We start from the raw sequence: 27029 nt of genomic DNA, 5'->3' as shown, positions 1-27029 counted from the left end.
ATTACAACATATTTCTAGACAATAAGTATGAAAGAGGTTTCTGAATGAAACTGCACTTACTTCTCTGTGGCTATAGCCATGCTGTATCCATAGAGGCTGTGAACATCATACTGTTTCCCCCAGTACTGCACAGCATCCATGCAAATTGTTTTGGAATACATGAGTTTGTCAAGAATATCTTAGAAAAAATATGTAAGAAATGTTTCTTAAGAGAGAGTTTCCATTTTAAGCTTCATAATCCTTATGTACACATATATATATGTATACATATATATATATGTACACATATATATACCTATTTGTATTATACGTCACACAAATATATATACCCTTTTAACGCTTTCTAGGTTAGTTTATTTAAATATAATTTAATTTTATATATGTACATCTGTTACACAATTACAAACCATCCAAATCCCTGCTTTTCAGGTTTTTTATTGTGCTTCAACTTACAGGCTTATGTGGTGTTGCAATAATTACTGTCATCTTCAGATGTACTTATTGCTGTCTATTCTCCCCTAAGAGCAAATCTTTCTTTGGTTGTATTTTTTACCCGCTTTTAATGGTGAAAAACTTATTTTTTAGAATATGTGACATGTAACTATTCCCATTAGGTTCATTCTAAAAACTGCACAAATTACTGCATAAGGCTCGTGGAAAGAAGTTGATCATTTAAATTATAATTTCAAACAAATTGTGTTTCTTTTCATTAATTATTTGATCATGGGCAGTTGATCAGTAATAAAGAGAAATCAATAATCTTTCCCAAAATTTAAAATCATTCTTCTTTTCTTAAGCATAAAAATTTTAGCCCAAAAGTAACACAAAAACAGACAAAAACACATTGATTTCAGGGACTCAAAATTTTATCAAGGTTTGTGATATAGAAATATATGCTAGAATTTACCAGGAAAATTATTCTTAGTTAATGGTAAGTAAATAACCAAATAAAATTTACCAGGAGTAAAAGGTGGATAATTCAGTTTATTGTCATTGCATCCTTTTTTTGAACCTTGAACAAAACTGGAAACTTCATTCATGTCCTAAATGGATAAAACATGAAGAACAGCAGATTTTAAGTGATAACAGAGGTATCTTGTATGGGATTCAGGGATAGTATATAACAAAAATGTATTTAATTTACCTAGTTTTAATTATACCTATAAAATATTAATAACATTATAAGTATTAAGCAACTGTCTTTTCCAAGTAGTTGTATCAATTTTCTCAAGGTGAGTCCACCATTGTGCCACACTTCTGGCACATTCATTTATGCACCATCGTTTGCTCATCTTACCTGACATTTATCTAGTTTCTGTGATGTGCACTGCCAGCCGCGAGGCACAGCATGTTTTGTATAGCCCTTCATTCCTACACTCTCATGAGAGAGTGAAAGTGAAAATAGGTAAATAGCATTTTGGCATTAAATGAAAATAGTTATGACCTTACTTAACCCCTTGAACAGTCTCAGGGAACCCTAGGGCAGCTGGACCACATTATAAGAACCAGTGACCTAAACATCTCTTGGAGGCAGAATTGTGGGGATGTGTTTATAGATTTTTTGCCGTGTAAACGTAAGCCGCGATAGTATCTTGCCACATACTAGTTTGTGACCATAACTTTAAAAAAATAAAGGCTTTGAACTAAAAAGATAATATATATAAAATTATATATCACACTACACATGGTCAAAAAATAATCTATTTCTTTTTCCTTCTCTGTTAATTGCATTGTAGGACTTCCACACATTTTTCAAGCTTATTTCCCACATGTCTATAATATGCAGTCTCTGCTCTCACAAAGACTTCATACTCGGTCAAGTCCCTTGTTAATATTGTTTTCCTTCAGAAGGAATAAATTTTCTTTATTACTCTTTTTTTCTTCCATACACATCATGCCCATTTGGAATCAATGTGAAACATTAAAGTTGCAAAATAAATTTTTCATCATTAAAAGGTAAATGTTTTCATTTCCCAAATATTTTCTCTTTAAAAAAGTTTTTAATGTTTATTTTATTTCATGTTTTTTTTTTGAGAGAGAGAGAGACAGAGAGACAGAGCATGAGTGGGAGAGGGGTAGAGAGAGGGAGACACAGAATCTGAAGCAGGGTCCAGGCTCTGAGCTGTCAGCACAGAGCCCGATACAGGGCTTGAACTAACTAACGGAACTGAGTCATGACATCATGAGCCTAGATGAAGTTGGACACTTAATCGACTGAGCCACCCAGGCTCCAAATATTTTCTTAATAGCCACAAAGAAGAAAAATTATGTAGTTATTCTACAGTATTGGGGTTAATTTATTGAAATTACCTGGAATATTATATTCAATTTGATTTTCCTATGTCTAGTAAAATTAATACAAAGAGATACTATAGTTGGGCCGCCAATAATTTTAGATGAACCTAAGCACTTTTTCTTCATGAATCCATGAACCAAATTAAATTTAAAAACAATTTCAACTGCTGACATTCATAATTGGGAATCAAGTTGCATTATTTTAAATTTTAACTTCTTCTAAACTATTTAGCATCGTATATGTATAATTATTCTTGAGAAAATACAAAGCAAAACATTTAACTATGAAATTTATGTTATTTTATTAGAATTATGTACTTGCAAATTGAAATAAAATTCACAAGTTCTTCCAGCATTTGCTCAAAATAGACGTAATTTATGTAACTTAAGAATAAACATACTTTTTAAAGAAATTAATTTATTTCACATGAAAAAATTGATCAAAAATATTTGTTCAATCATTAACATTATACTGTATGTTAACTGGAATTTAAATAAAAATTAAGATAAAATTAATTATTTTATCATACAACCATGTAAATAAGAGTAAATCAAATGTTTGATTTCACCAGTTCACAATATAAGGGAAAAGAGTCTCTGTACTCAAGAAGATAAATGTATTCATCTATTAAAGGGAAAAAAACCACTTTTACATGATTGTAACCATATTTTACAATAAACACAATATTGCTATTTATTATTTATTTTTAAAATATCCTACCTACTTGGAAAGATTTGTTATTAATTAAACATACTACACATAATGTAATAGAATTTATTTGTATCTCTTTTAATGTATTTTGTATATTTGCACTTTTGAAAATTCTGAAAGTATTTTTCTCTAATGTCTATAAATTATTTAAATGATGCTACATGTATTTAGTGTCATTTAAAAATCAACTCAATTAGTATTTTTAATATTACAACCAACAGGTTGAAAGCAGTGGAAGTCACAAGGCAAAGGCCTCAGTGAATTGATAGTAATAAGTATCCCTACAGATATTCAGGTATCATTCAAACCATCCCAAATTGAGTAATGATTATTCCTAGGAATTGTCAATGCCATTTTTAGGGATGTTTCTGAAAGTTCTTTTCTTTAAAATCCATTGAAAATTGTGTACAAAAGTTTGGCAACTTTTTAAAATAAAACATTTAAAAAAAATCTTGGTATTTCATAATTTCATCACTTCATATTTAAAAAAGTCTACATAAAAATAGCCCCATTTTTCAAAAAATTCTAAAAATAATTCACTGAATTTTAAGTCTGTCACTGAATTTTAAGTTTCCTAGAACTATGTATTAAATTGTTGAGCTTTTTTATGGAAAAATTCTGCTTATTAGATTTTTAAGAATGAAATCATAATAACAACACGATCACAACAATATATATAGTTGTTCAGAGAAAGTGGAAGTGATCTTTGAATTTTAAAAATACTGACTGGGTACATTTATTTTGAAATTACAGCTTCAGTCTTTATTATACCAAATGCATTAGTCTCTTATTTCTCAAGTATTAGGAAATTATCTCAAGAATGTTGCAAAAAAGATAATTCAAGTATATTATATGTCTATATGCAAAAATCTATTTTTCAATGAAAATTATGCTCATATTGTTTTCCAAAGTGATTTTAATATTTAAAATTAAAATTCAAAAACATTAGCTTGGCATTTAAATTATGAATCTAGGAAATGATGACACTAATTTTAAATTTGACAAAAAAATAAAATGTTTTCAGTTAAATAAGAATACTTTGTTTTATTGTACATTCATTCTATCAGAATAATCTGAAGAAAATGAAAGAATTAAAGAAACAATTTTATCAGTAGGATTTGATAGTTATTCAAGAAAAAGCTGGAAGCAGAATAATCATTGCTTATACATCATATAAATTAATTCAGTGATTTTTAGTGAGCTTTGAAATCATACTGATTATATTGCATTTTGTTTTGTTTTTTAAGCTTAGTCAAATGCTTATGTATTAGGAGGAGAACAACTCCACCTTTCTCAGATGCTCCTCCCCTTCCCTGCCCTCCCTCTCTTTGGAGTTGAATCAGGTACTGTATTTGTGTTCAATGGATATAGGAAATGAAGTATTCTCTTTCTACAGCACAGTCAGATTCTCTTTCACTATTCCTAAAGTATCAGTTATACTGTAACTGTGCTCCAATGGACTCAAATTATTTCATTAGCAGAAACAAAAACCCAAACATTTTAACTTAACTAATACAACTGAAATTGGAGCTGGAATTAAAAACAAAACCAAGAATGGAGTGCAATTTTTTTTGTTATTTCTATAGGCTGCTAGGTATTATTGTGACCTCACTAATTTTGTGTCCAATAACTAAAGCCTCTCCATTTTCATTCTATTCTTAAGAATCCTGAAGAGTATGCTAACCTCTAACTCAGTTCCATGTTGTCAGCTAAAAACATAATTTTCCTCTTTGTATTCTCCACAACATACCTGATATACTGATGGTGCAAAATATACACTTAACTAAGTAATTGATTAAATAATCACTGAATAAATAATGAGCACTTCATGAAAGTAGAGCTATTGTGTAACTCAACAGACAAAGACATGGATGTCCCTAAGACATCCATTATCTCCTAAAATTCTGTGCAGTTGAAATAACTTTGAACAAAATCTCTGATGTTCCTCTGTATTCAAGTTTATTAGACTTCTTTTTTCCCCTGGAACATAGAATTCTGGGGTCACCAAGTAGTTTCACTCACCAAATATGGTTGCAGTTTCCATAACAAAAGACACTAAATCATTCTATATGGCAAACCCAGAAATAAGTAATCAATAGCTACAGATACAAAACTTCATCCAAAGAAATTTTCAAACATTAGCATTTCCCTTTAATAGCTTTACCAATAATCTAGGATTTTGGTTGATGCTGTTGTTGTTTATCTTGAAATAAAACATTTAACCTATTTCAATTTTGATTTGTTTTATTCCATAATTTACTAAAAAGAAAGTTTCTAGGGGTGCCTGGGTGAGCGTCCAACTGTTTTCAACTCAGGTCATGATCTCACGGTTCCTGAGTTTGAGTCCCACGTAGGGCTCGCTCTGTGCTGATGGTGCCGAGCTTACTTGGATCCTCTCTCTCCCTCTCTCTTTGCCCCTCCACCACTCGCATGCACATGCACATGCACATGCACACATGCACTCTCACTCTGTCTCTAGCAAAATAAATAAATATGTTTTTTTTTTAAAAAAAGCCTTTTTGGGGGGCGCCTGGTGGCTCAGTCAGTTGAGCGTCCGACTTCGGCTCAGGTCATGATCTCGCGGTCCGTGAGTTCGAGCCCCGCGTCGGGCTCTGTGCTGACAGCTCGGAGCCTGGAGCCTGTTTCAGATTCTGTGTCTCCTTCTCTCTCTGACCCTCCCCCATTCATGCTCTGTCTCTCTCTGTCCCAAAAATAAATAAACTTAAAAAAATTAAAAAAAAAAGCTTTTTTTTAAAAAAAGAAAGTTTCTAAGGATTAGTGATATGTTATTATGTATCCATAGTGCTGCAATCACTTGAATACTGTAGAATATAATAAATGTTTTTAAAATTGCACGACTTACCTCCAAATCTTGCTGTTTTCAAACATAAATTGTTAGTCATAAAAATATGGCATGTTACTGATAGAAATGGAATTTATTCTATAAAGTGTATCACTGAAGAACAAAACTTGCAATTTGCAGTTTTTACTTAAGATTCTTTTCTAACCCAGGAACATGACAGGTATGAATTTATACATTCTAGAAAAATATTATAAAGTTTTTAAATTTCATGTTCAAATGATTACAAAATTTACCTTGTCAACTTTATAATTATTTTATATATTTTATTTATTTATTATAATAATAATTATTTATAGAAAAATAATTCTATGCTAATTGTCTAAAATTAGTGATTTAAAATAGCTACTTACAATCCAAAGTCCATCATATTTCACTTCTTGATGGAAAATGCTGCATTCATCTGCCCACCAATCTATGCAGTTTGGATTAGTAAAATCAGGGTATACTGTTAATCCTGGCCACACCTAAAAGAATAGATCATTCATATATATACATATATAAAAGGAAAAATAAATAAATGATAACCCAAGGTTATTGAGTAGATAAGAATAGTAAAAAAGCATTAAAGTTATAATATTGTACTTCTTAAGGTTTATGTGATCCATGCACCATTTATATGTATAATAATCTTAGACCTATTTTAAAATGTTTTAAAAAATAAAATAAAATGCATATAATGAGAGTAAAGTAGAGAGAGAGATCATAAGGCATTTAGGAAGGCAAAAATATAAGAACATGGGATGAAACTGCTATTTTGCAACTAAATTTATTTCTTAGCATACTAATGGGTTAGGTTAAAAACAAATAAAAACTAGACAATGTATTCATTGTCTGAATAAAAAAAAGTACACGGTTTAATTTCCAAATGCATTTGTTTCCAAGAAATTCAACCAAAAAAACTCCTTGTGTATTTATTATTTATTTAACAAATGAGAATATGACATTTGTTTTGTGCTGGGTAATGTTCCGAGCATTTTTATAATTACTAGCTCATTTAATCTTCATTAGAACTACAGAAGATGGGTATTTTTTTAATCACTGCTTCACAGATGAGTTAGTCACTATAATTAAACCCACTTTACAGATGAAAGAAGTGATAAACAGAGAAACTAAATACATTTTTCAAGATCACACCGCTAATAAGTGGTACAGAAGGAATTCAAACACAGCAATCACATATCTGAGTCCAGGCTATTAGACACTACCCATACTATGCTGTCTTTTTATACTTCTTCAAATTATCTGCTCATTACTTAAAGTAATGACAGACTAGAGAAATTCAGTTTCAGATGAATGAAAAAAATAATACTGTTTTATATCCAAAAATATGACTATTGGCTATCCAATCTGTTCACAGCAAATGGAGTAGGTTTAACAGGGTATATTCTGTGAGATATTAATAGGAATTATGGGAAGAAATTCAGCCTTTGTTTCTGATGGAGCTCATAATTATTTGAATAAGACTTTCACCAGAAATTTTGATATTGATGAATTCAATAAAAAGTGATGGCTAGTATATCTTCATTACAGTAAATAATGCTATAATACATGTTTTTTATACACTGACATTATCTCTTACTTTATTTCCTTTGACTAAATTACAGAAGTGTAATTACCAAGTTAGTGTATCTAGACTTTATAGTTTTTGATATGTCTTAGAAAGCTGTCTTCAAAAGAATATGTGTTCTGGTTAAGATTATGCATTTGGGAACTAGTCATTTTCATAACTCTGTACTTTATTAGCTCTGTGATATTAGGGAAGTTACTATACCTATCTCAAATTCACTTTTTTCACCTATAAAGTAAAAATTCTAATTATAGGTATGTATCTCATTATTTTACTGTGAGGATTAAATACAAATCATAAAATTTAATATCCAGCACAAAAGTACTCAATTTATAGAAGTATTTATTTTACATCAAAATATCAGAATTTTTGTAATAATCTAATTATATTTTGTTAGTTTTGTTTTAATTGTGTATAGCATTGAAATCTATGTCTTCTTACTAAAACTGTTTTAGAGATAGAAATTTTGAAATATTTCCTCTCTAAAATTTCTTTACACAATTAAAATACCAAGTCCATATTTGAAAGCAAATACACACACACACACACACACACACACACACACACACACACTTACGAAAACTGTCATTACACAACAGAAAATCTAAGCAACACAACTTTAATGAATATCATAATTTACCTCGCCAATAATTGCTGTAGTCCCATCTGAATCATTTACCCACACATGTTTTGCATTTCCCCTCTCATAGGTGGCATATGCCGTTCCATTGCTTAGCTTATCTATAGAAATTGCGGGATCCTAATAATAGAAAGAAGAAACTATAGAAAATATATTAAGTTACAAATATGTAAATACTAAAAACATATTAATACATAATGTCATTACCAAGATGATGACATATTTCTGTCCATGGTCGTGCAAATCTTGAACAAATTCAGGTAGGCCTTTAAATGCAACTTTATCATAAGTAAAGCCTTTCTTTGCTTCCATATAGTCAATATCAGTGACCTGTGTATCCTGAAAATTAGTAGAGTATATTTCAATAAATAGTACTGAAAGGACTCTAATCACTTCAACCTTTAAGCCCAATGCTTTATAAATATAATGATTAAAAGGTAAATGAACTTAGATCTCTTTTATTTTACTAAAAACCATGAAATAGTTTATAAACTAATTTTTCTAATTCTAAAATACAAAAACATTAAGTGATTACTCACATTTTTTTCAGTGATGATCACTGAATAAGTACTATATTTTATATACAGGAATCATTGTATAGAAAACAAAGCCTATATGCTACATAAAATACGTTAAAAAGTATATAGGCAGTAAAAAATAATCTATTTTAAAAAACTGAATATGATGTTCACAGTTAAACATGTATTCTAGTATAAATAATAATTAGTTCTTAAAATCTCAAGTAGACCTGGCCTTGTGTATAGATTTAAAATATACTTTAACATTAAAACACATCTTAATAATCCACATTTATATTATATAGTATAATATCATGTGTAATGCTGACAATCACATTTATTATTATGTGAAAATATTTAACTTGGTATGTAATCCCATAAACCCTTCATCCCACTTACAAATGGTATGCCAGCATCCCGATTTCTTTTTACCACTTCTTTCACTACATCAAGTGACTTATAATTCCAGCGACTCAGCTGGAATCCAAGACTCCAATATACTGGCATTGCGGGTCGTCCAACAAGCTTGAAGTAAATGGATATTTGATTAATTTCAATAAAGAACATTAAAATTATTATCAATATTCTTATTATTCTAATATCTCTGATATTTATTTAACTTAAATTACATATTTTGAACAAAGAATTAGTGTTACCTGCATTCTAAAATGCGTTCTGGATTTTATGTTAGAATTTTATTATAAATTAGTGTGTCGTCACAACAAGAGGACATGACTTTGGAAATATGTGGAAATCCAAGTGTAAGTAATAGTAAATTGTTTTAACTAAAACTGAGTATTAAGTTATAGTATAGTATAGTATAATAACCTTTTTGGCATAATGCTTTTTTTTTAATTTAGGCATACACATACACACACATTCCATGATTTCTCTATCATATATGCATAAAAAACTACAATGTAACAATTTTTAAGTTACTTATATTGGGTTATATATTCTATTCAATTTAAACATTAAATTTATTTTAAAAATAAAATAGTAAAAAAATTGAAAAAGTTAGCATTTTTCATCTCATTTCACAAACATCTTATGTTTCACTACATTTCATTATAGATTTGGACATATAATTGAAATTTCTTTGTGTGTGTAGTATACACATGTAACATAATTTTTCATAAAAGTATGTAAAATATTATTATATGTTATATTAGCTCACATATTATTTATATTACACTCTATACAGAAACATTGTTTTTAAAACTATTCACCAGTCAAATGAATTGCTTTATATTTTAACATATTGAGACCTCAAGAGTGTTAGCTTATACAGAAAAAAAATTGTTTTTCTTCAAACAATAAAGTTTCTTTTGCCTACTCTCTACATAGCTTGTACCTCATTTAAAGGCAGTGATTAACTATATTACATTCTACACAACTACTGTATCTTATTGCTTAAATACACGCCTTTGGAAGACTGCCCATAAAATGATTTAAAGCAAGTGCACTACTATACTAAATGTATGCTGCATTCATACGCCATGCATAACTCAGACTCAATTCCTGCTGACCACAGACTGTACTCACCATGTAACAGACAACAATCCTAGCTGGTATTTCACAAATCCAATGTCAAATTCTTTTTAAAAAATGTGCTATCCACAGTTTTGGTGGTGTGGTAACCATATGCAAAGTTGTATAAAGGCCAGCCTAACATTGTAATTATAATTAAGTATTATAGATTGTAAATTTTGTATCCTTTTCTGAAGTTCATATTTATCAATAGCAATTTGGGAATTGTTAGACACTGTAAATTATTTAATTGTGTAAAACTCTACCTACTCTCATATCAGACATTTGGATCCTAATTAAAGAAAAGTTTTTGATAGTAATTACTTCTCCTTTAAGATCATTTTAGCAAATGGGAAATGTATATCAAAATACACATCAATAAAACAAGATTTTAAAAATAGACATAATCCGTAAATCTTAGGCCAATAAAAATAATTTATTTTTCCATACTAACACCAAGAATTATGTACCAACAGTCACAGGAGAACAATTATATAAAAGAATTATATAAAAGAAATACAGAATTATATTTTAGAAGTAGACTCAGGGTACCCCTGGATTCCTTGTCTCTCTAAGACCCACCTTGGACTTAGGTACATGAAGACATTATTTAATAGGGAAGCAAGAGTTGCTTAGACAGATGACCTAAGACTTCACACTATGTTTCAAAATCTTCTGTTTTAAGCCTGAGCATCAGAGACAATTTTCCTGGAGTTTACCTACTATGCATTAACAGCAAGTTTTACTAGTCTTCCTTATAACTCATTTGCCTCTAGGATTTTTATCAAAGGGGTGTATGACCTACGCACCCTTGCGTATCCTCAGCTTTGAATAGAAAATACTTTCCTTGGCTTTATCCCACCAAAGTAGGTCATGAATAAGTAAAGATTTAATATGCAACATTTCAAAAAAATCCTACTCCTGAACTCAGCTGCCTAGAACCAATAAATAATTTGATATAAGAAATATAGACATATAAATATACATAGTCATCATTGTATAGGAAAGACAAAAACAAAAACCACCTACTCATACCTGAAAATGGTAAGATTTAAAAATATATTTAGCTAAGAGGCCCCAGATATCTTAAATAAAATTAGACATGATGGTTGAAAGGAAAGTATAGTAGAAATTAATTTATTAAAATAGATGTAAAACATACCTCTTGATACTGTTGAACTACTTGTTCTGGTGTATCTCCTAGAAAGATGTAAAAGTCCAGAATTCCACCAATAACTCTGTAAGTTACTATTGGAGTAGGCTGGATGAAAATTTCTACAAATTAAATTGGAGAAACATATATAACTAGTAAAAATATACACAGTGATAAAATAACCGCAGTGTCTATTTTAAGTACTTCATATTAACCATACATTTTTGCACTGTTTTTAAATAACTAAGGTAAAATAAGATACTAAAGATAGGAAGAATATACGAGAAAAGTAGAACGCCACCATCTATGAGGTTTATGATAGGAAATCACAGCTGTTTCCTTCTACAGATGTTGGCAGAATCTCTCCCTGGAAACTGCATAGCCAAGTAATCAGTCCTTTTATAACAAAATTTTGTTTTCTGAAATTGCATTTCAATTAGTTGTGTTAATTGAAGATTCCCTAAAAGATCATATTCTCACATTAATTTTTAAGAAAAAACTACAGAATTTTTTTTTCTCTACATAGACAATAATTGCCTGGATAACCATTTTAATATACTGTTCTCGCTGGGACACTGTTGAATTTTGGAACTTTTTATTATCACTAATTCATATGTTACACATTGGTATTACACTCACAACATTTAAAAAAAGCATTCTACATTACTTGAATTATGATAAACTCAAAAATTAATCTTCTTCTTTCTCTCCCTATGTTATATAGACTTTCCTTTTTTTTTTTTTTTTTTTTGGTTGTAGTGGTATGTTAAATTATCTTAACAAGTGAGGCTGTGGGAATGGGAATATTCCTTTCCATGGATGTGTTTCACTATTGCTGTGAAAGCTCTGAAGAAAGGGCCTGACTACAATAACATAGTATACTCTCCTCAAAATAGACACACTTATAAGTAAAATTCCATTGTCTTACTCACTACAAACTCTGCTTGTAATAATTTCATATACTAAATCATTACCAATAGAGTTTACTCTGACATACATTATCTATGATTGGAATAAAGAGAACAGTTCAAACATTTCAAGTTATATCTCATTTAAATATATTACCAGATAAATTACTCTTACCCATTGCATTGCTGTTCATTAAGAAAACACCAAATGACTTTCCAGAAGTATCTTCAATGCACATGAAGAATGTCTGATGACCATATAAATTATTATTATTCTGTAAGACAAAAATTTGAACATTAATTTTAAAGTATATTTAAAGTAAAAAAGATTATATATTTAACATGGTCTTTATATATTCCAATTAGTTTCTGTAATTTACTCCTCATACTTCTATACTAATTACTATACATACCATATGAAACACTGTGGCAAAGAAATTAACCTATTTTGATTATTAATATGTTACTATATAAAATATGTAACATAATATATTCATTATACTATGACTAGATTACTTAACTTTCCTTTATGTTTTATCTGATTGAGTTTTAATTAGTCATTCATGTTAAGATAATGGCACTTTTATTCATTATGGCCCATGTTATGTCCAAGGCAGGACAGGGAATTCCAAGATGATGTCCAACCTTATAGAACTTCCCCACTACATTTGCTATAAACCAAGGAGTACATGAAATAGCTGAGAACAATTGGGAATACACTTATAAGGCAAAAGAAAAAAGAATTCCTGGCTGATAGGATATGGAGGTTCCAAGAAAAGAATGAATGGAAAATAGCCTGGTGTTTATTAGGTGTTCATTACAGATAGTGATGCTATAAAAAGAAACTGGTAGAATCTTTATTAGTAGTAGTTCTGTACCAAATGAGGCTCTTTAAAGCAACCACCATTTATTCATTTTTGGGAATGAAATAACACTGGCATTTTAAAAGTCACTAACAATTGACTCAAAGCAACCATGAATCAATTAAAAATATTAAATTTTTTTTAAATGTTTATTTAATTTTTGAGAGAGAGAGAGGTGGGAGTGAGGGGCAGAGAGAGAGGGAGACACAAAATCTGAAGCAGGCTCCAGGCTCTGAGCTATCAGCACAGAGCCTGATGAGGGGCTTGAACACACAAGCCATGAAATCACGACCTCAGCCGAAGTCAAATGCTTAAATGACTGAGCCACCCAGGCACCCCTAAAAATAATTTTTTAATGATATGGTCTTTGTTCTAAAGAATCTCATCTTAGAATTATATACAAATATATACACAAAGAGTAACCTGTAGTGACTGTCATACTAAAATATGAACAAAAGGTTAGAAATAAAGACTAATTCTGCACGGGGGAGTTTGGGAGAAGTTCTTATGAGATTAAAGTTCAAATTATCTCTCAGTGACTTATTATACAAATGATAAGGAACCTCCAGTTGCAGTATTTAAAAAGGGAACCAACCCTCTGTGCAAATATATAAACTTATATAAGATTATCATATGTTATGGAAGGGGAAGATGCAGACATAGATGTACAATATGCTGTCCAATAAATAGGCAGACACCATATCATACAAAGTGATAGAGAACACAGTAAGTGTTTAGAATTATTCTAGCTCAATGACTAGCCATGTATTGGTTTAAGTATAAGAATGATTGAAAAGGGAATGATAGAATACAAAAATCAAATCAAAAGAAAATATTCATAAAATAGATATACCTATTTGAACTAAAATCTGTTGGTTACTTTTTGAGTTAATTTGAGACTACTACAAATCATCACCCCTGAAGTAAACAAGCTCCTGTATTAGGTTATCACTGACATACAATAAATGATGGCTTCAAATAGGGTAACATTATCACCTGCTCCAATATAATGATTTTATTTACATAAAAAGAGTTCCTTACGTCACCGGGAAGTTGATCCCGGGTAAAAATTGGCCATGTTTTCCAGTTTAAATCATGACGAAATCTCTTATGAATATGTTCCCCAATGCCATAAATATATTCACTGGAAAGTCTGGTTGAAATCTGTAAATACTGGTCAGAGTACACCAAAGGACCAATGCTGGTGTCAAACCTGTACAATAAAATAAATAAATAAATGATCTAGAAACAAATAAAATGTTCTACCAAATAAGGATCTATGTTACCATGCTGAATATTTCACTTTAAATATGTCAATCTTTAGCTGTGATCACTTCTTAGGAATATATGAATTATACCATAAACAGAATTTGTTAATTTCATCAACACAATTTGCTTCATCACCACCAATATGATTCTCCGTATACATCCTCTCCTTTAATCATCACAAACTTGAAGTGTAACTACCAGTATCAGTTCCATTCTACAAATAACACAAATTGGGAAAATTATGTCCTGTGTTCTAAGGTGACAAACTGGTAACTAGCAAAGCCAGATTTCAAACCCAGTTCTGCCTTGCTCCAGAGACACTATTTTAAAATATAGTACTAAACTAGCTTTCACACCTCTAACACATATATTAAAGTTAGGTTCAAAATAATTTTTCCAAAATTAAGAAGATTGTATGTTGGATTCATATCAAATATATCCTACAAGAAATGTTAAATGCATTTAATACTTTTGTGACAATTAACATATGTCAATTGCAAATCATTAAAATATATTTAAGGAAAGTAACTGCTGAGATTTAATCTTGACAATTGCTCAGTTAACCTTTTTAATTTAATGTTTATTTTATTTTTGTGAGAGAGAGAGAGAGAGAGAGGGTGAGGGGCAGAGACAGAGAGGAAGACAGAGGATCCAAAGCAGGCTCTGTACTGACAGCAGAGAGCCCGATGTGGTGCTCGAACTCACGAACTGTGAGATGGTGACCTGAGGCAAAGTCAGAGCTTAACTGAGCCACCCAGGCACCCTGCTCAATTAACCTTCTTAGAGATGCGAGGTATCTTAAAAATTGCTAAATCCCTTGCTGCAAATATCCCCCCAAATTCATTCATAATGAAAGCATTCAGGCAATATTTAATTAAGTATATACATTTTCATACACATTATTTCATACATATGTATTTTTTCACATATATATATATATATATATATATATATATATATATATATGAAGTCCTTTAATATGACTATGGGAATTAGCCCCTTTCTGAATAACTATTTGATTCTAAAAATTGGCAACAGAATATGATAAACAATGGGGAAAGGACAAAACAGGAGTTCTAGCTATGCAAAAATACAGGGAAAGCTAAAATGCTTTTCGGTGATGCTCTTTACCTTCATCTTTGATTGGCCCTAGTTTGTACATTTCCATTCACCTTTGTACCTTTCATCCACAGGAAATAAAACTGCTTTACATTATAGTCTTTACAAGGATGCACATCCATCCATTTGGGAGGAAATTTATTCTTTCTGAAAATGCCTTAAAACTAAACTTTTCCTAATTCTACGACAGAATACAATTAACTGGTTATTTAACCTTAGAGAAATGTAAAATAAGATACTTACAAAATTCTATTATTGCTTTTTCTAATAACTTTGATGCTAAATGGATTTTCTACAACCTGCACGTCATACAATGTATTAGAAGCTGTGGTACCAGTAAATTCTTTTACAAACTGATGAGGAACTTCATATCTTCTATTATTTGGATCAGTTATCTGTAAAGATTAAACAATTAGCATCATTTGATTCAAAACCATTATTTCATCTTCCAATTCAAAATTAAGTATCAAATGCAAGTTTTGAATAAAAAATACTAAATTTAGTAACTTAACAGAGGAACTATTTATCTGGCCATAAACTTAATTCTAACGTTGTTGTATGGTTATGCACAGAATTGTATACTTTGTTAAGGAATATAGAATTGGTCATAAAAGTACCGTATATAATAAAAATATTTTTGGCTGATAAAAATATATATTAATTATGCAATATAATATTAATATATTAATATATATTAATGATAGTATTACTAAATATTGATTCTTGAATACTGTATCTTTGTGAATTTAATTATTCTTATTGCTTTTTAGTGTTCATCTCCTTAGAAATCCCATGAAGAACTTTATATTTGGTTAAAAAAAATACTTAATTCTTGTGAAATTGCTGAAAAAGTAGTGTACAAAGAATATGGTGTTGTTTTCACTTCCAAATCCAAAAGATCCAAAATTCAAGTAAACTACTCACTTACAAAATAATAGGAATTAGTTTCTTTAAAATCATGAATAAAAGGGATACCTGTAAAAAGAACTAGTAAGTATAAGTCACATGTATACACCACAATTAACATGTTTCTCAAATTAAATTTTAAACTAATCCTTCATCATAGTCTATGGTTGAAGTAATAAAAACTGCTAAAGTTTATTGAGTGTTTGCTCTTCTCAAGACACTGTATCCAATATTTTACATTGACTGTATTATGAAATTTTTCAAAAAGAACTGCCAGAGAAACTATTCCTATGATACATTTCAGTAAACAGGCTCAGAGAACTGAAATAACTAGTCCAATTAGTCCTTTGCTTTGGAATAAGTATTTCTTAAGAGAGAAAATGTCTTGGTAAGATGAAGAATGTGCTCATAACTTCCTTTTATGATTAATTCCTCTTTATAAATATCAAAAAACAAACCTTAAATCGGAAACGATTGGGTGTCTGATTTTGAGTTGTGATAAGAACACTAGTAACGTCATTTCCAAAGAGCGTAGGTGAAGGTTTCCTGTTTAATTTGGCTTCAAGCCCTTAAAGGAAGAAAAAAAGTTGGTGCGAGTGATTTTATTTATAAAGAGTAATAACTATTAAATATTTTTCATATTTTTATAATTATATTTCCTTTATTACAAATAATGACTTCTTTTATTATTTGGAAGATACAATCTTGCAAAAATAAAATCCTTGATCTAACATATTTAAACATTCTTGCATACAAATTTCCCACTTGATTCTATTTAAGATATTTTCCCAAAGAAAAATTTAAAATATATTTTTTGTTTTCCAATTAAAATATATTATATTGGATCACCATGATGGAACATTTCTCACCAATACTTGTTGTTATCATTCTCTCAACATTATAGCCATGATTATCTGCGAAGAAGCACCAAGGAATAAGAGAGTCATTCCATGGCTTCCAGCAGCAGCCTCTCTCTGAGCAAACTGCCTGTTAAAACATTTATAAAAGGAATCATATCATATGATTAGTACTGTTATCATGTGTTAATACCTAGTTTTTAAACATCCATTCGAATAAATGTTTGAATTAAATGCCTGGAAAACAAGCTCATTTCTTCAAGAATACCATATGTTAAAATAGCATGTATTCTCAGGGCACCTGGGTGGCTCACTTGGTTAAGCATCAGATTTCAGCTCAGATCATGATCCCACAGTTCTAAGGTCAAGCCCCATGTTGGGCTCTGTGCTGACAGCTCAAAGCCTGAACCCTGTTTCAGATTCTGTGTTTCCCTCTCTCTCTGCCCCTTCCCTGCTCATCATGTTCTGTCTCTGTCTCTCTCTCTCAAAACTAAGTAAACATTAAAAAAATTAAACAAAATCATCTATTCTCTTGTTCCTTTCACTTAGCAGAAATATAAATATTTGATAATGTGAATTAATTACACCCTATCAGAAATTGATACTCTGAGTTGTGATTTATCAAATTTACATATCTGTGCACGTTATTGTAAACTTATGTTTTTCTTTATGTCTTTGATTTTAATTTTTTTTATTTGAATATACTGCTCAAAGCAATCTACAGTTTCAATATAATCTCTATCAAAATACCAACAACATCTTTCACAGAACCAGAACAAATAATACTAAAATTCGGATGGTACCACAAAAGACACCAAAGTAATCTTGAGAAAGAACAAAGCTGAAGGTATCACAATCCCAGATTCCAAGATCTACTACTACTAAGCCTATGTTTTTTTAAAAGTCTGCCCTATGAGTAATTATAATGTATTCTGTTGTCACATAGTCAATACAGAAGAACTGAAATATTTTTGACTATCAATTATGTATCAAGCTACGAGTGTATAAAGATGAAGACATGCCCTGAATTCAAGCCTACATAACATGTTTAAGACAGTTATTTCCAGCCACTTGTTAGTTTAATATTTTAAGTAAATAATTAAACTAATTTATGTGCCAGGTTGTAACTAGTTGTAGCCATTATATCCAAAGAATAAAGCAAAACACTGAGCTCTTGAGTAGTTTTATGATCTGTATGGAAATATTATGTAAAAAGTTGAGGCACATGGTAATTCTGTGTGTTAACATTGGTATAATTAAAAATCTACTTAATATTTAAATTTAATAGTGTTACACACTTTCATAATTTGAGCATCTGTGTGTTTTTTTTTCTTGCCTATTTGTCTTGAAAATAGTTTAAAGCTACTCTTTCAGAGGCTGACATATTAACTTATCTCCTACTTTAACATCAAATTAAACTGGCTTCAGATACACATACACATGCACACACACAAGTACAAACATACATACATGTACATTGAAAATGGAAGTACAATTTGACCTGATATTGTAGGGGTTCATTACCTATCAGAATCTAAAGTATGTGTGACTTCTGATCAGGTAATTTTCCCTCTAGTTATAGAACTTATAGAAGTACTCCCAGCAATAGAAAGAGATAATTACACACACAAAAAACTGTCATTTATGGTAATCTTTACAAAAAGCTTTTTAAATGTTAGTACAAAACTGAGAGGTAGAACTAAACATAGAGAAACGGATTTGGGAAGGCGTAAAGCTGTTAAGAAAATATAAATAAGCAAACTATAATCACATTTTGCTAAAATAAAAAAAATATAGTAAAATGGAGTTACATGAAGTTCTTCCAAACATACTATATTTGGGTCCTAGAGCTGTTCTAATAGGATTGTCTGAATGAACAGAAATTTATTCTCTCACAGTTCTGGAATCTAGAAGTCCTACTTCAAGGTGCTAGCAGAACCATGCTCTGTTCAAGGCTCTAGGAAAGACTGCTTCCTTGTCTAGTCATAGCTTCTGATGGCTCCTGGAAAGTCGGCATTTTTTGATTTGAAGACACCATACTCAAATCTGTACTTCCATCTTCACACTGCCTTCTTCCCTGTGGTTCTCTGTATGTCATCCCCTTCTCTTGAAGGGACACCAGTCATTGGATTTAGGACCCACCCAAATAGCAAGATTTCATTTAGCATATAATTATATCCGCAAAGATCTTATTTCCAAGTAATGTTTATTTTGAGAAAGAGAGGGACAGAGACAGAGAGTGGGAGGAGGGGCAGAGAGAGAGAAGAGAGGGAATCCCAAGCAGGCTATGTTCTGTCCATGCAGAGCCTGATGCAGGGCTTGATGCCATGAATCACAAAATCATGAGCTGAGCCAAAATCAAGAATTGGATGCTTAACTGACTGAGCCACTAGGCTCAAATAAAGTCATATTATAAGGCTCCAAGTAGACATGAATTTGTAGAGGACATATCATTCATACCACTACATATACACAGCAAAATACTAGTTCAAAACTGTATATCCTCATTGTTTTAAAAAAGCTTTTTTAATGTTTATTTTTGAGAGAGACAGAAACAGAATGTGAGTGGGTTACGGGCAGAGAGAGAGGGAGACACAGAATCCGAAGTAGGCTCCAGGCCCTGAGCTGTCAGCACAGAGCCCGACGCAGGGCTTGAACTCACAAGCTGTGAGATCATGACCTAAGCTGAAGTCGGACGCTCAACCGACTGAGCCACCCAGGTGCACCAATCCTCAGTGTTTTTAAAATATGGATAATTTTGGTTTATCTTTAGAGATTTTGATAATTATTATTTATGTTTAGTCATTCTGCCTATTTTTCAAGATTACAGGCATTTCCCCCTATTATTGTAATAGTGTTTAAAAAGCTACTTCTTGTTTTTATTTAAATTCCAGTTAGGCTTAATAATCTATATATAATTAATTTTATGATGTGAGCTCAGTCATTCTCAATTAGTCACTTCTGATATCTTTGTAAACTCTTGAGTTAAAAGAACCCTTTCCAGGCGCCTGGGTGGCTCAGTCACTTAAGCGTCCGACTTCGGCTCAGGTCACGATCTCATGGTTCATGAGTTTGAGCCTCAAGCAGGCCTCTGTGCTGACAGCTCAGAGCCTGGAGCCTGCTTCAGATTCTGTGCACCCCCCCTGCCCTCCCCTGCTTGCACTCTGTCTCTGTCTCTCTCAAAAATAAATAAACATTAATTTTTTTTAAAGAACCCCTTCCAGAATTGTTAATGACATGAAAGTAACTGGATATTTGTAGTATCATTCTTTTTGCTCAGGAGGAACAGATGAGGCAAGAACATAATAGTGAATGATCCCATGAAGACTTGTTCCTGTTTAAGTGAGCTAGCTGCTTAGGACAGCCGCTGGGAAGGAACAGGTGCTCATAATAATGTCTAATATTTGAGTGCTTTCAGTGCATTACATGTTTAGTCCCTTCAAGAACTCTATGAGACAGGGGTGCCTGGGTGTCTCAGTCAGTTGAGTGTCCAACTCTCGATTTCAGCTCAGGTCATGATCTCCTGTTTCATAGGACTAAGCCACATGACTGGCTTTGCACTGACAGTGTGGAGCCTGTTTGGGATTCTCTCTTTCCCCTTTTCTGTTCCATCCCTGCTCATTCTTTCTCTCTCTCTCTCAAAACAAATAAACTTGAAGAAAAATAAATAAACTCCAGTTAGTTAACATACCGCAGAGTATTAATTTCAGGTGTACAACATAGTCCACACTTCCATAAAATACCTGGGGCTTATCACAAGTACCCTCCTTAATCCCCATCACCTATTTAATCCCCCCCCCCCACACACACACACCTCCCCTCTTGTAACCATCAGTTTGTTCTCTATAGTTAAGAATCTGTTTCTTGGTTTGCCTCTCTCCCTCTCTTTTTTCCCCCCTTTGCTCATTTGTTTTGTTTCTCAAATTCCACATAGGAGTGAACTTCAATTTTCTTTTTTCTTAATTTGAAAAAGCAAAAAATTAAAACACATTAAATACCCATCAATAGTCATAAACTTTGGTGGATAAAAATACAATAAATTTGTTTTTTTCTTATTTTTATTATATGTGTGTTAGTATATAGAATTACATGTAATAACATTGTTATTATTATAGTTACAGCAAATTGATTGTTTTATGGACTGAACTGTGTCCCCCAACAATTCTTAGGTAGGAAGCCTTAATCCCTGACCCCTTATATGACTGTATTTGGAGATAGGGCCTTCAAGGAGGTAATTAAGGTTAAATGAAGACATAAAGCTGGGATGCTAATCTGAAAGGATTGGTGCTCTCATAAAAGGAGGAAGAGATGCCAGAGCATGGTCACATATATACTCTCTCTCTTCTTCTGTGCATGCACAAAGGAAAGACCAAATGAAGATACAAGAATCCAGCTGTCTACAAAGCAGGATGAGATGTCTCGCTAGAAACCAACTCTGGTAGCATCATGACTTCTAGTCTCCAGAACAGTGGGAAAGTAAATGTCTATTATTTAAGCCACTCAGCCTGTCATTTTATTATAGAAGCCCAGGCTGATTAATACATTCTGGGTAGAATTATAGCTGCTGTTAAAATAAGTTCACCTTCTTTTCTTAAATGACAAATACTTGTTAGCTGAAATTTGTTAAATTCATAAGTTTAATTTGTTTCACATTGAAAACACTCTAGCAACCTTACAGGCTGACAGTAAAAACTAATAGTAGCCATCAAAACCTTAAACAATTAGCTTTTAAATGTTGTTTCCCTGGAGCACTGGATGTTATATGTAAGTGATGAATCAGCAAAATCTACTCCGGAAACCAATATTACACTGTGTGTTAAGTAACTAGAATTTAACTAAAAACTTAACATATAATAATTAAATAATAAATTATAAGTAAATACAGCCTTCAAACTAAATAAATAAAATAATTAATGTCATTTCCCTTTAAGATCTTAGCAGCCCATATTGTCCCTAATAGAATTCTATGTTAAGCTTCAATTGTTCCCTAAGAAGAATATACCTAAAGAGAATATCTGGCCAATTATCTTAGTGTGTCACAGTAAACACTATTTATCCAGCTCTATTATCATTAGGTAAACTATAAAGACTAACTGTTCCTAATACTGTCCTAAGAAAAATCTCATCCATTTGCTACTTTTCATAGCAAATATTAAAAAATTATGTGGTAACTATGAGGTAGCTTAGGTTAAGGCTAATAGAAAAACTTATAGTTCATTTACTTAATCTGCTTGTGATGAAAAGAGTGAGAGAGGTGAGATTCAGATATGTCTATTACAGATAACATATATTATAGATCTGCATATTACATGCATATAATAGATACATAATATACTATAGATATGCATATTACATTAACATATATAATAATATATAATTAATATATATTTACATTATGTGGGTATTATAGATTACATAGATATTGCAAATTGTGAACACACACACATTCACACACAAACACACACCTTCACTGACCTTTATTCTCATAGGTTATGAAGACTAGGAAGAGTCAACTCAGGGTTACATGAATCCATTAAGTTACCCTTAATTTTCTCCATTTGGGCTTCTCCCAAACTACCAAATAATTAAAAAATAATAATTTTCCAAAATATCATATTACTTTATTTTCCACAGACAATTCTTGTTTTTAATTGTTTTTAATGTTTATTTATTTTTGAGAGCTAGCAAAAGAGAGAGAGAGAGAGAGAGCGCAAATGGGGGAAGGGCAGAGAGAGGAAAACACAGAATCAGAAGCAGGATCCAGGCTCCAAGCTGTCAGTACAGAGCCCGATGCCTGGCTCGAACTCACAAACTGTGAGATCATGATCCGAGCAGCAGTCAGATGCTTAATGGACTGAGCCACCCAGGCACCATTTCCACAGACAATTCTTTTTTTTTTTTTTTTTTTTAATTTTTTTTTTTCAACGTTTATTTATTTTTGGGACAGAGAGAGACAGAGCATGAACAGGGGAGGGGCAGAGAGAGAGGGAGACACAGAATCGGAAACAGGCTCCAGGCTCTGAGCCATCAGCCCAGAGCCTGACGCGGGGCTCGAACTCACGGACCACGAGATCGTGACCTGGCTGAAGTCGGAAGCTTAACCGACTGCGCCACCCAGGCGCCCCTCCACAGACAATTCTTAATGCCATCATTACAAATACTTTTATGGAGCATTCATTTTCTCTCATATTCTCTCTCTCTCTCTCTCTCTCGCTCTCTCTCTGTCTCTTATACTCTCAAAGGTTACAATTTTTTTAAGAAGTAGATTTGCAAGAATAGATTTCATAAAGGTTTTTAAAATTAACAATAGGTTATTAAGCACGAAAAATATTAAGTTGTGAATTTAAATTGAATAGAAGTACAGGAAAGCAAGCTCAGTAATTTCTGTTATTTCTCATCTCTTTATACACAGCTACAAGAAAAAGATAAATGTAGCCCAATTGATGGCTAGATCTTTAAAAATATGGTATTGATACGATATTGAGCAATTATCTTAATATACTTACTATAATATATATCTATTTATAAAAAGCATTAAAGTCTTTTGTTGCAGACCTTTGTTGGTAATTGATCTGGAATGCAATTTATTCTCTCATTGATAGGATCATTTAGCTCACTTGGACACTTTCCTGAACCGGGAAACACAGTGGTTGTACGAGTGGTAGGTGGGCTTGAAGTAGAATGACTAATCGCTAGGAAATAGAGAGGTCAATAAAATAAAACACTGTGTTAAATTAATATTTTCATATTGTGGGAGTAATAGATACCTTACATTGTAAGAACAACTAAATTTATATATAATAAAAATAAAAATAAATTTTACATTAATAAAAAACTGACACTTTCAAGTCCTGGTTACCAAAGGAAGATATCCAAATGGTATTTAAAAATTGTGCAGAGCCCTACTGAGTGTTTTTGTAGAAAACCAAAATATTTTCACAGAAGGTCTTGAGGTAGATTCAAAAGGAAACAAAATGTACATTCCACCATATTTACAAAAAAATGTGTTTTATAGATGAAGAAAGAAGATGGAGAAATATGGATGGGAGAAGGAAATAGAGAAAGAGACAAGAATTACTGCAGAAGAGAGAAAGGTAAGAGGGAGAAAACACGTTGGAGTGGACAGAAGAGAAAGCAGGGCACAGCAAAGAAAAGTAAATCCCAATTCTATATAAGACCTTTCCAGTAATCAGATATGGGTAACAAAATTGGTTACTTCACAAAGTAGTGAGTTTGCAGTATACTAGAAGAAAGTAAAACAAATAACTAAGAGCAGTAGAAAATTAACTATGGTTAGAATAGAAGATACTTTGTAACATTATCCTTTCCAGTCCTGATTTGGTCTAGAGAGAATGATGAAAAAGGGAAAGCAGGTGAGGTGGATAGGAGTAGTATGCATTTACTCTAAATGAGGATAGAAATATTCAGAAAAAAAATAGATAAACTTTTCAAGCTTTGTTTCACCTCCCCTCTATCCTTTTTTTTGTTATACATCCTCTCTCCTTTAAAAAAACAAAAACAAAAAACAAAAAACAAAACTGAGCCTAAAATAAAGAGGGAAGTCCCATAGATTTTCCACCCCCCCACCCTCACTTTTCCAAGTATCTGAAGGCCAGAGCAAAAACCTAGGTATTTCCATTAATTAGAAGAACCTCACTAAAAACAGTAGATGATTATTCCTCCTCCTTCCATTAACACCTTGATCCCTTTGCCTCTTCACTATTTCTCAAGCAACACAACGTGGGGAAGGTTATTAATGTCAAAGCAGATAGATTCCTTAATTACAACAGCTCTTAACTAAAATAACTGTAATAGATAGAAAAAACTGGAGTAATTATGTAACTTCCCAGAGATCTTTCTTAACATTTCATTTCATGTAGATAACTTTTAAAAACCCATAACTAATATGGAGTAAAGTTTCTTTAACTTCACTATAATGTGTAAGTATTTTTTAACATTACTTACCTTCAACAGCAGGTGTCCTAGTTGCTAAAACAGCAATTAGGGCAATAGCTATTATAGTAACTATAGCAAAAAGGACAATCAGAGAGATTTCTAATCCAGAAAATTTCTTCCTTGCCATCTAAAGAAAGAAAAGAAATATATGTTTAAAATGTAAAATATGTACTTACAGCACACCACCATCATTATCATTAAAGTATATACATTCCTCTTTTTTTAGCTACAACACAAGCAGAGCTGCAGACGGCTCTGTTTATAATCTAAATAAATATTGGCAAAATGTAAACAACACTTGCAATTTTTAATAAACTGAGTGAATTTGTGATACACATTATTGTGGTAACTAAGATGAAACATAAATGGTGGAAAAGCGAAGCAAAGATCTTTCAGCAGATGTGCCTTGCTCTCTCATTTTAGGGCCTTTCTCAAGCGAAAGAAACCTACCACTTGCACTGTGTTCCCTACTTCTCACAATTTTAGGAAGGAGATGATGTTATCCACATTTTGCTTCTTAGCAACTTCAAGCTTAGAGAAAATAAGTTATTGTCTCTCAAAGTCAAAATGATTTTTAACCATAGTTAATACAATTGGATCTCAATTTCAATACTGCTTTCTTATAACAATACTGTGGAAAAGAATATAAATATATTTGGAAAGAATATACATATGAATATAAATATAAAATATTGTGAAAAATTATATATGTATACAGTATATATTTGGGAGATGTCATTTAAAAAAAGGTTTGAACTGCATGATCTCCAAGTTCCTCCCTCAAAATGAAAATAAAATATACTAAACTCTTGTATCAAACACAGGTGCTTATTTTCTGATAACATAATACATTTCAGTTAGTATACAGAGGATACTTAAATGTAGATTGGGAAGAGCTTTTTTTCCAGCGATTATCTTAAATTTTATTTGTTTAGTTTAGTTTTGACCATACATCTCTCATCTCTCTTAGCCTTCAAGTTTCCCTGACTTTTCTGTATTCTATGATTTTTTATATAAATCTTATTCAATGGCATATACCCAGGTGGGAATTTAGAATTTTCATGGTAAATGCTTTAATAAATTGCAGATATTATTTTTCTTAGATTTTATTTAAGTTTTAGTTACTTAACATACAGTATAATATTAGTTTCAGTTGTGCAATATAGTGATTATAAATTGCTGATTTTAAAATAAAACTTTTGGCCTCTCACCATAGCCTCTTCTGTAATTATCTAGATCAGTTCATATCCAGTTGCCCCAACCTAAAAACTTCTTTCAGTCATTCATTCAAAAGGCCTCTTGGTTCTACCTCCAAAATATTTTCAGAATTATACCTTCATCTTAACTCCAACACTGCAACATCTTTTTTGTATAACATATCTTCTTAGTACATGTTGTTTAGTCTTTCTTCAATCCTTCCATATCTGCTTTTCTAGATCACTTCCAATTTATGCCAGTTCAAATACCATGTCCTTTGTGAGTTCTTTCCTACTCTTAGAGTCAGAGTTAATCCATCCTTTTTTCCATTTTACCATATTACATAGCATATCTACTGCCCTTCTTTATACATATGTCAATTTCCTTAATTGTATTGCTCTATTCTTACTAGCAATAATCATGAAAGTAGTTCAGAGCCTGACATCAAGTAAGCACAATTCATTTTTTAAACTGCACCTTATGAATGAATGTTTAAAGATTAGCATTCAATTTTAACATATGATTTCCTATTACACATATGTAAGCTGTTTATTGTATCTGTAATCTTCAAAGAACCCAAATGTAAACTAGACTTAATCAAGGTGACAGAGGATATAGGAGGTTGTTGAGAAAATGAAACCCAACTGCTCAATGTTATGTGAGAAAGGACACAGTT

At 31.6% G+C, this 27029-nt stretch overlaps 1 protein-coding gene across 5 annotated transcripts in view; it reads right to left on the bottom strand.

The window, feature by feature from the left end:
• Positions 1-27029, bottom strand: part of SI (sucrase-isomaltase) — a 158943-nt gene that overhangs the window by 75814 nt on the left and 56100 nt on the right. For 3 of the 5 annotated variants that reach the window (XM_045503070.1, XM_045503068.1, XM_045503067.1), the window contains 14 exons: positions 25166-25283; positions 23756-23892; positions 17213-17330; positions 16802-16911; positions 15681-15832; positions 14091-14262; positions 12362-12461; positions 11288-11400; positions 8995-9120; positions 8285-8416; positions 8078-8197; positions 6221-6334; positions 959-1043; positions 61-178 (listed from right to left, as the gene is read on the bottom strand). In XM_045503070.1, coding sequence (XP_045359026.1) covers positions 61-178; positions 959-1043; positions 6221-6334; positions 8078-8197; positions 8285-8416; positions 8995-9120; positions 11288-11400; positions 12362-12461; positions 14091-14262; positions 15681-15832; positions 16802-16911; positions 17213-17330; positions 23756-23892; positions 25166-25283 — 1715 coding nt within the window. Of the gene's footprint in view, positions 1-60; positions 179-958; positions 1044-6220; positions 6335-8077; positions 8198-8284; positions 8417-8994; positions 9121-11287; positions 11401-12361; positions 12462-14090; positions 14263-15680; positions 15833-16801; positions 16912-17212; positions 17331-22675; positions 22703-23755; positions 23893-25165; positions 25284-27029 lie in introns of those variants that run through there. The other 2 variants (XM_045503072.1, XM_045503071.1) reach the window with 2 other exon arrangements.

Source organism: Leopardus geoffroyi, chromosome C2 (genome assembly GCF_018350155.1).
Source record: "Leopardus geoffroyi isolate Oge1 chromosome C2, O.geoffroyi_Oge1_pat1.0, whole genome shotgun sequence".
In the NCBI taxonomy this organism is placed as follows: Eukaryota; Metazoa; Chordata; class Mammalia; order Carnivora; family Felidae; genus Leopardus; species Leopardus geoffroyi.
Note: the sequence above shows the minus strand (reverse complement) of the source record. Positions and strands in the feature narration are given on the sequence as shown.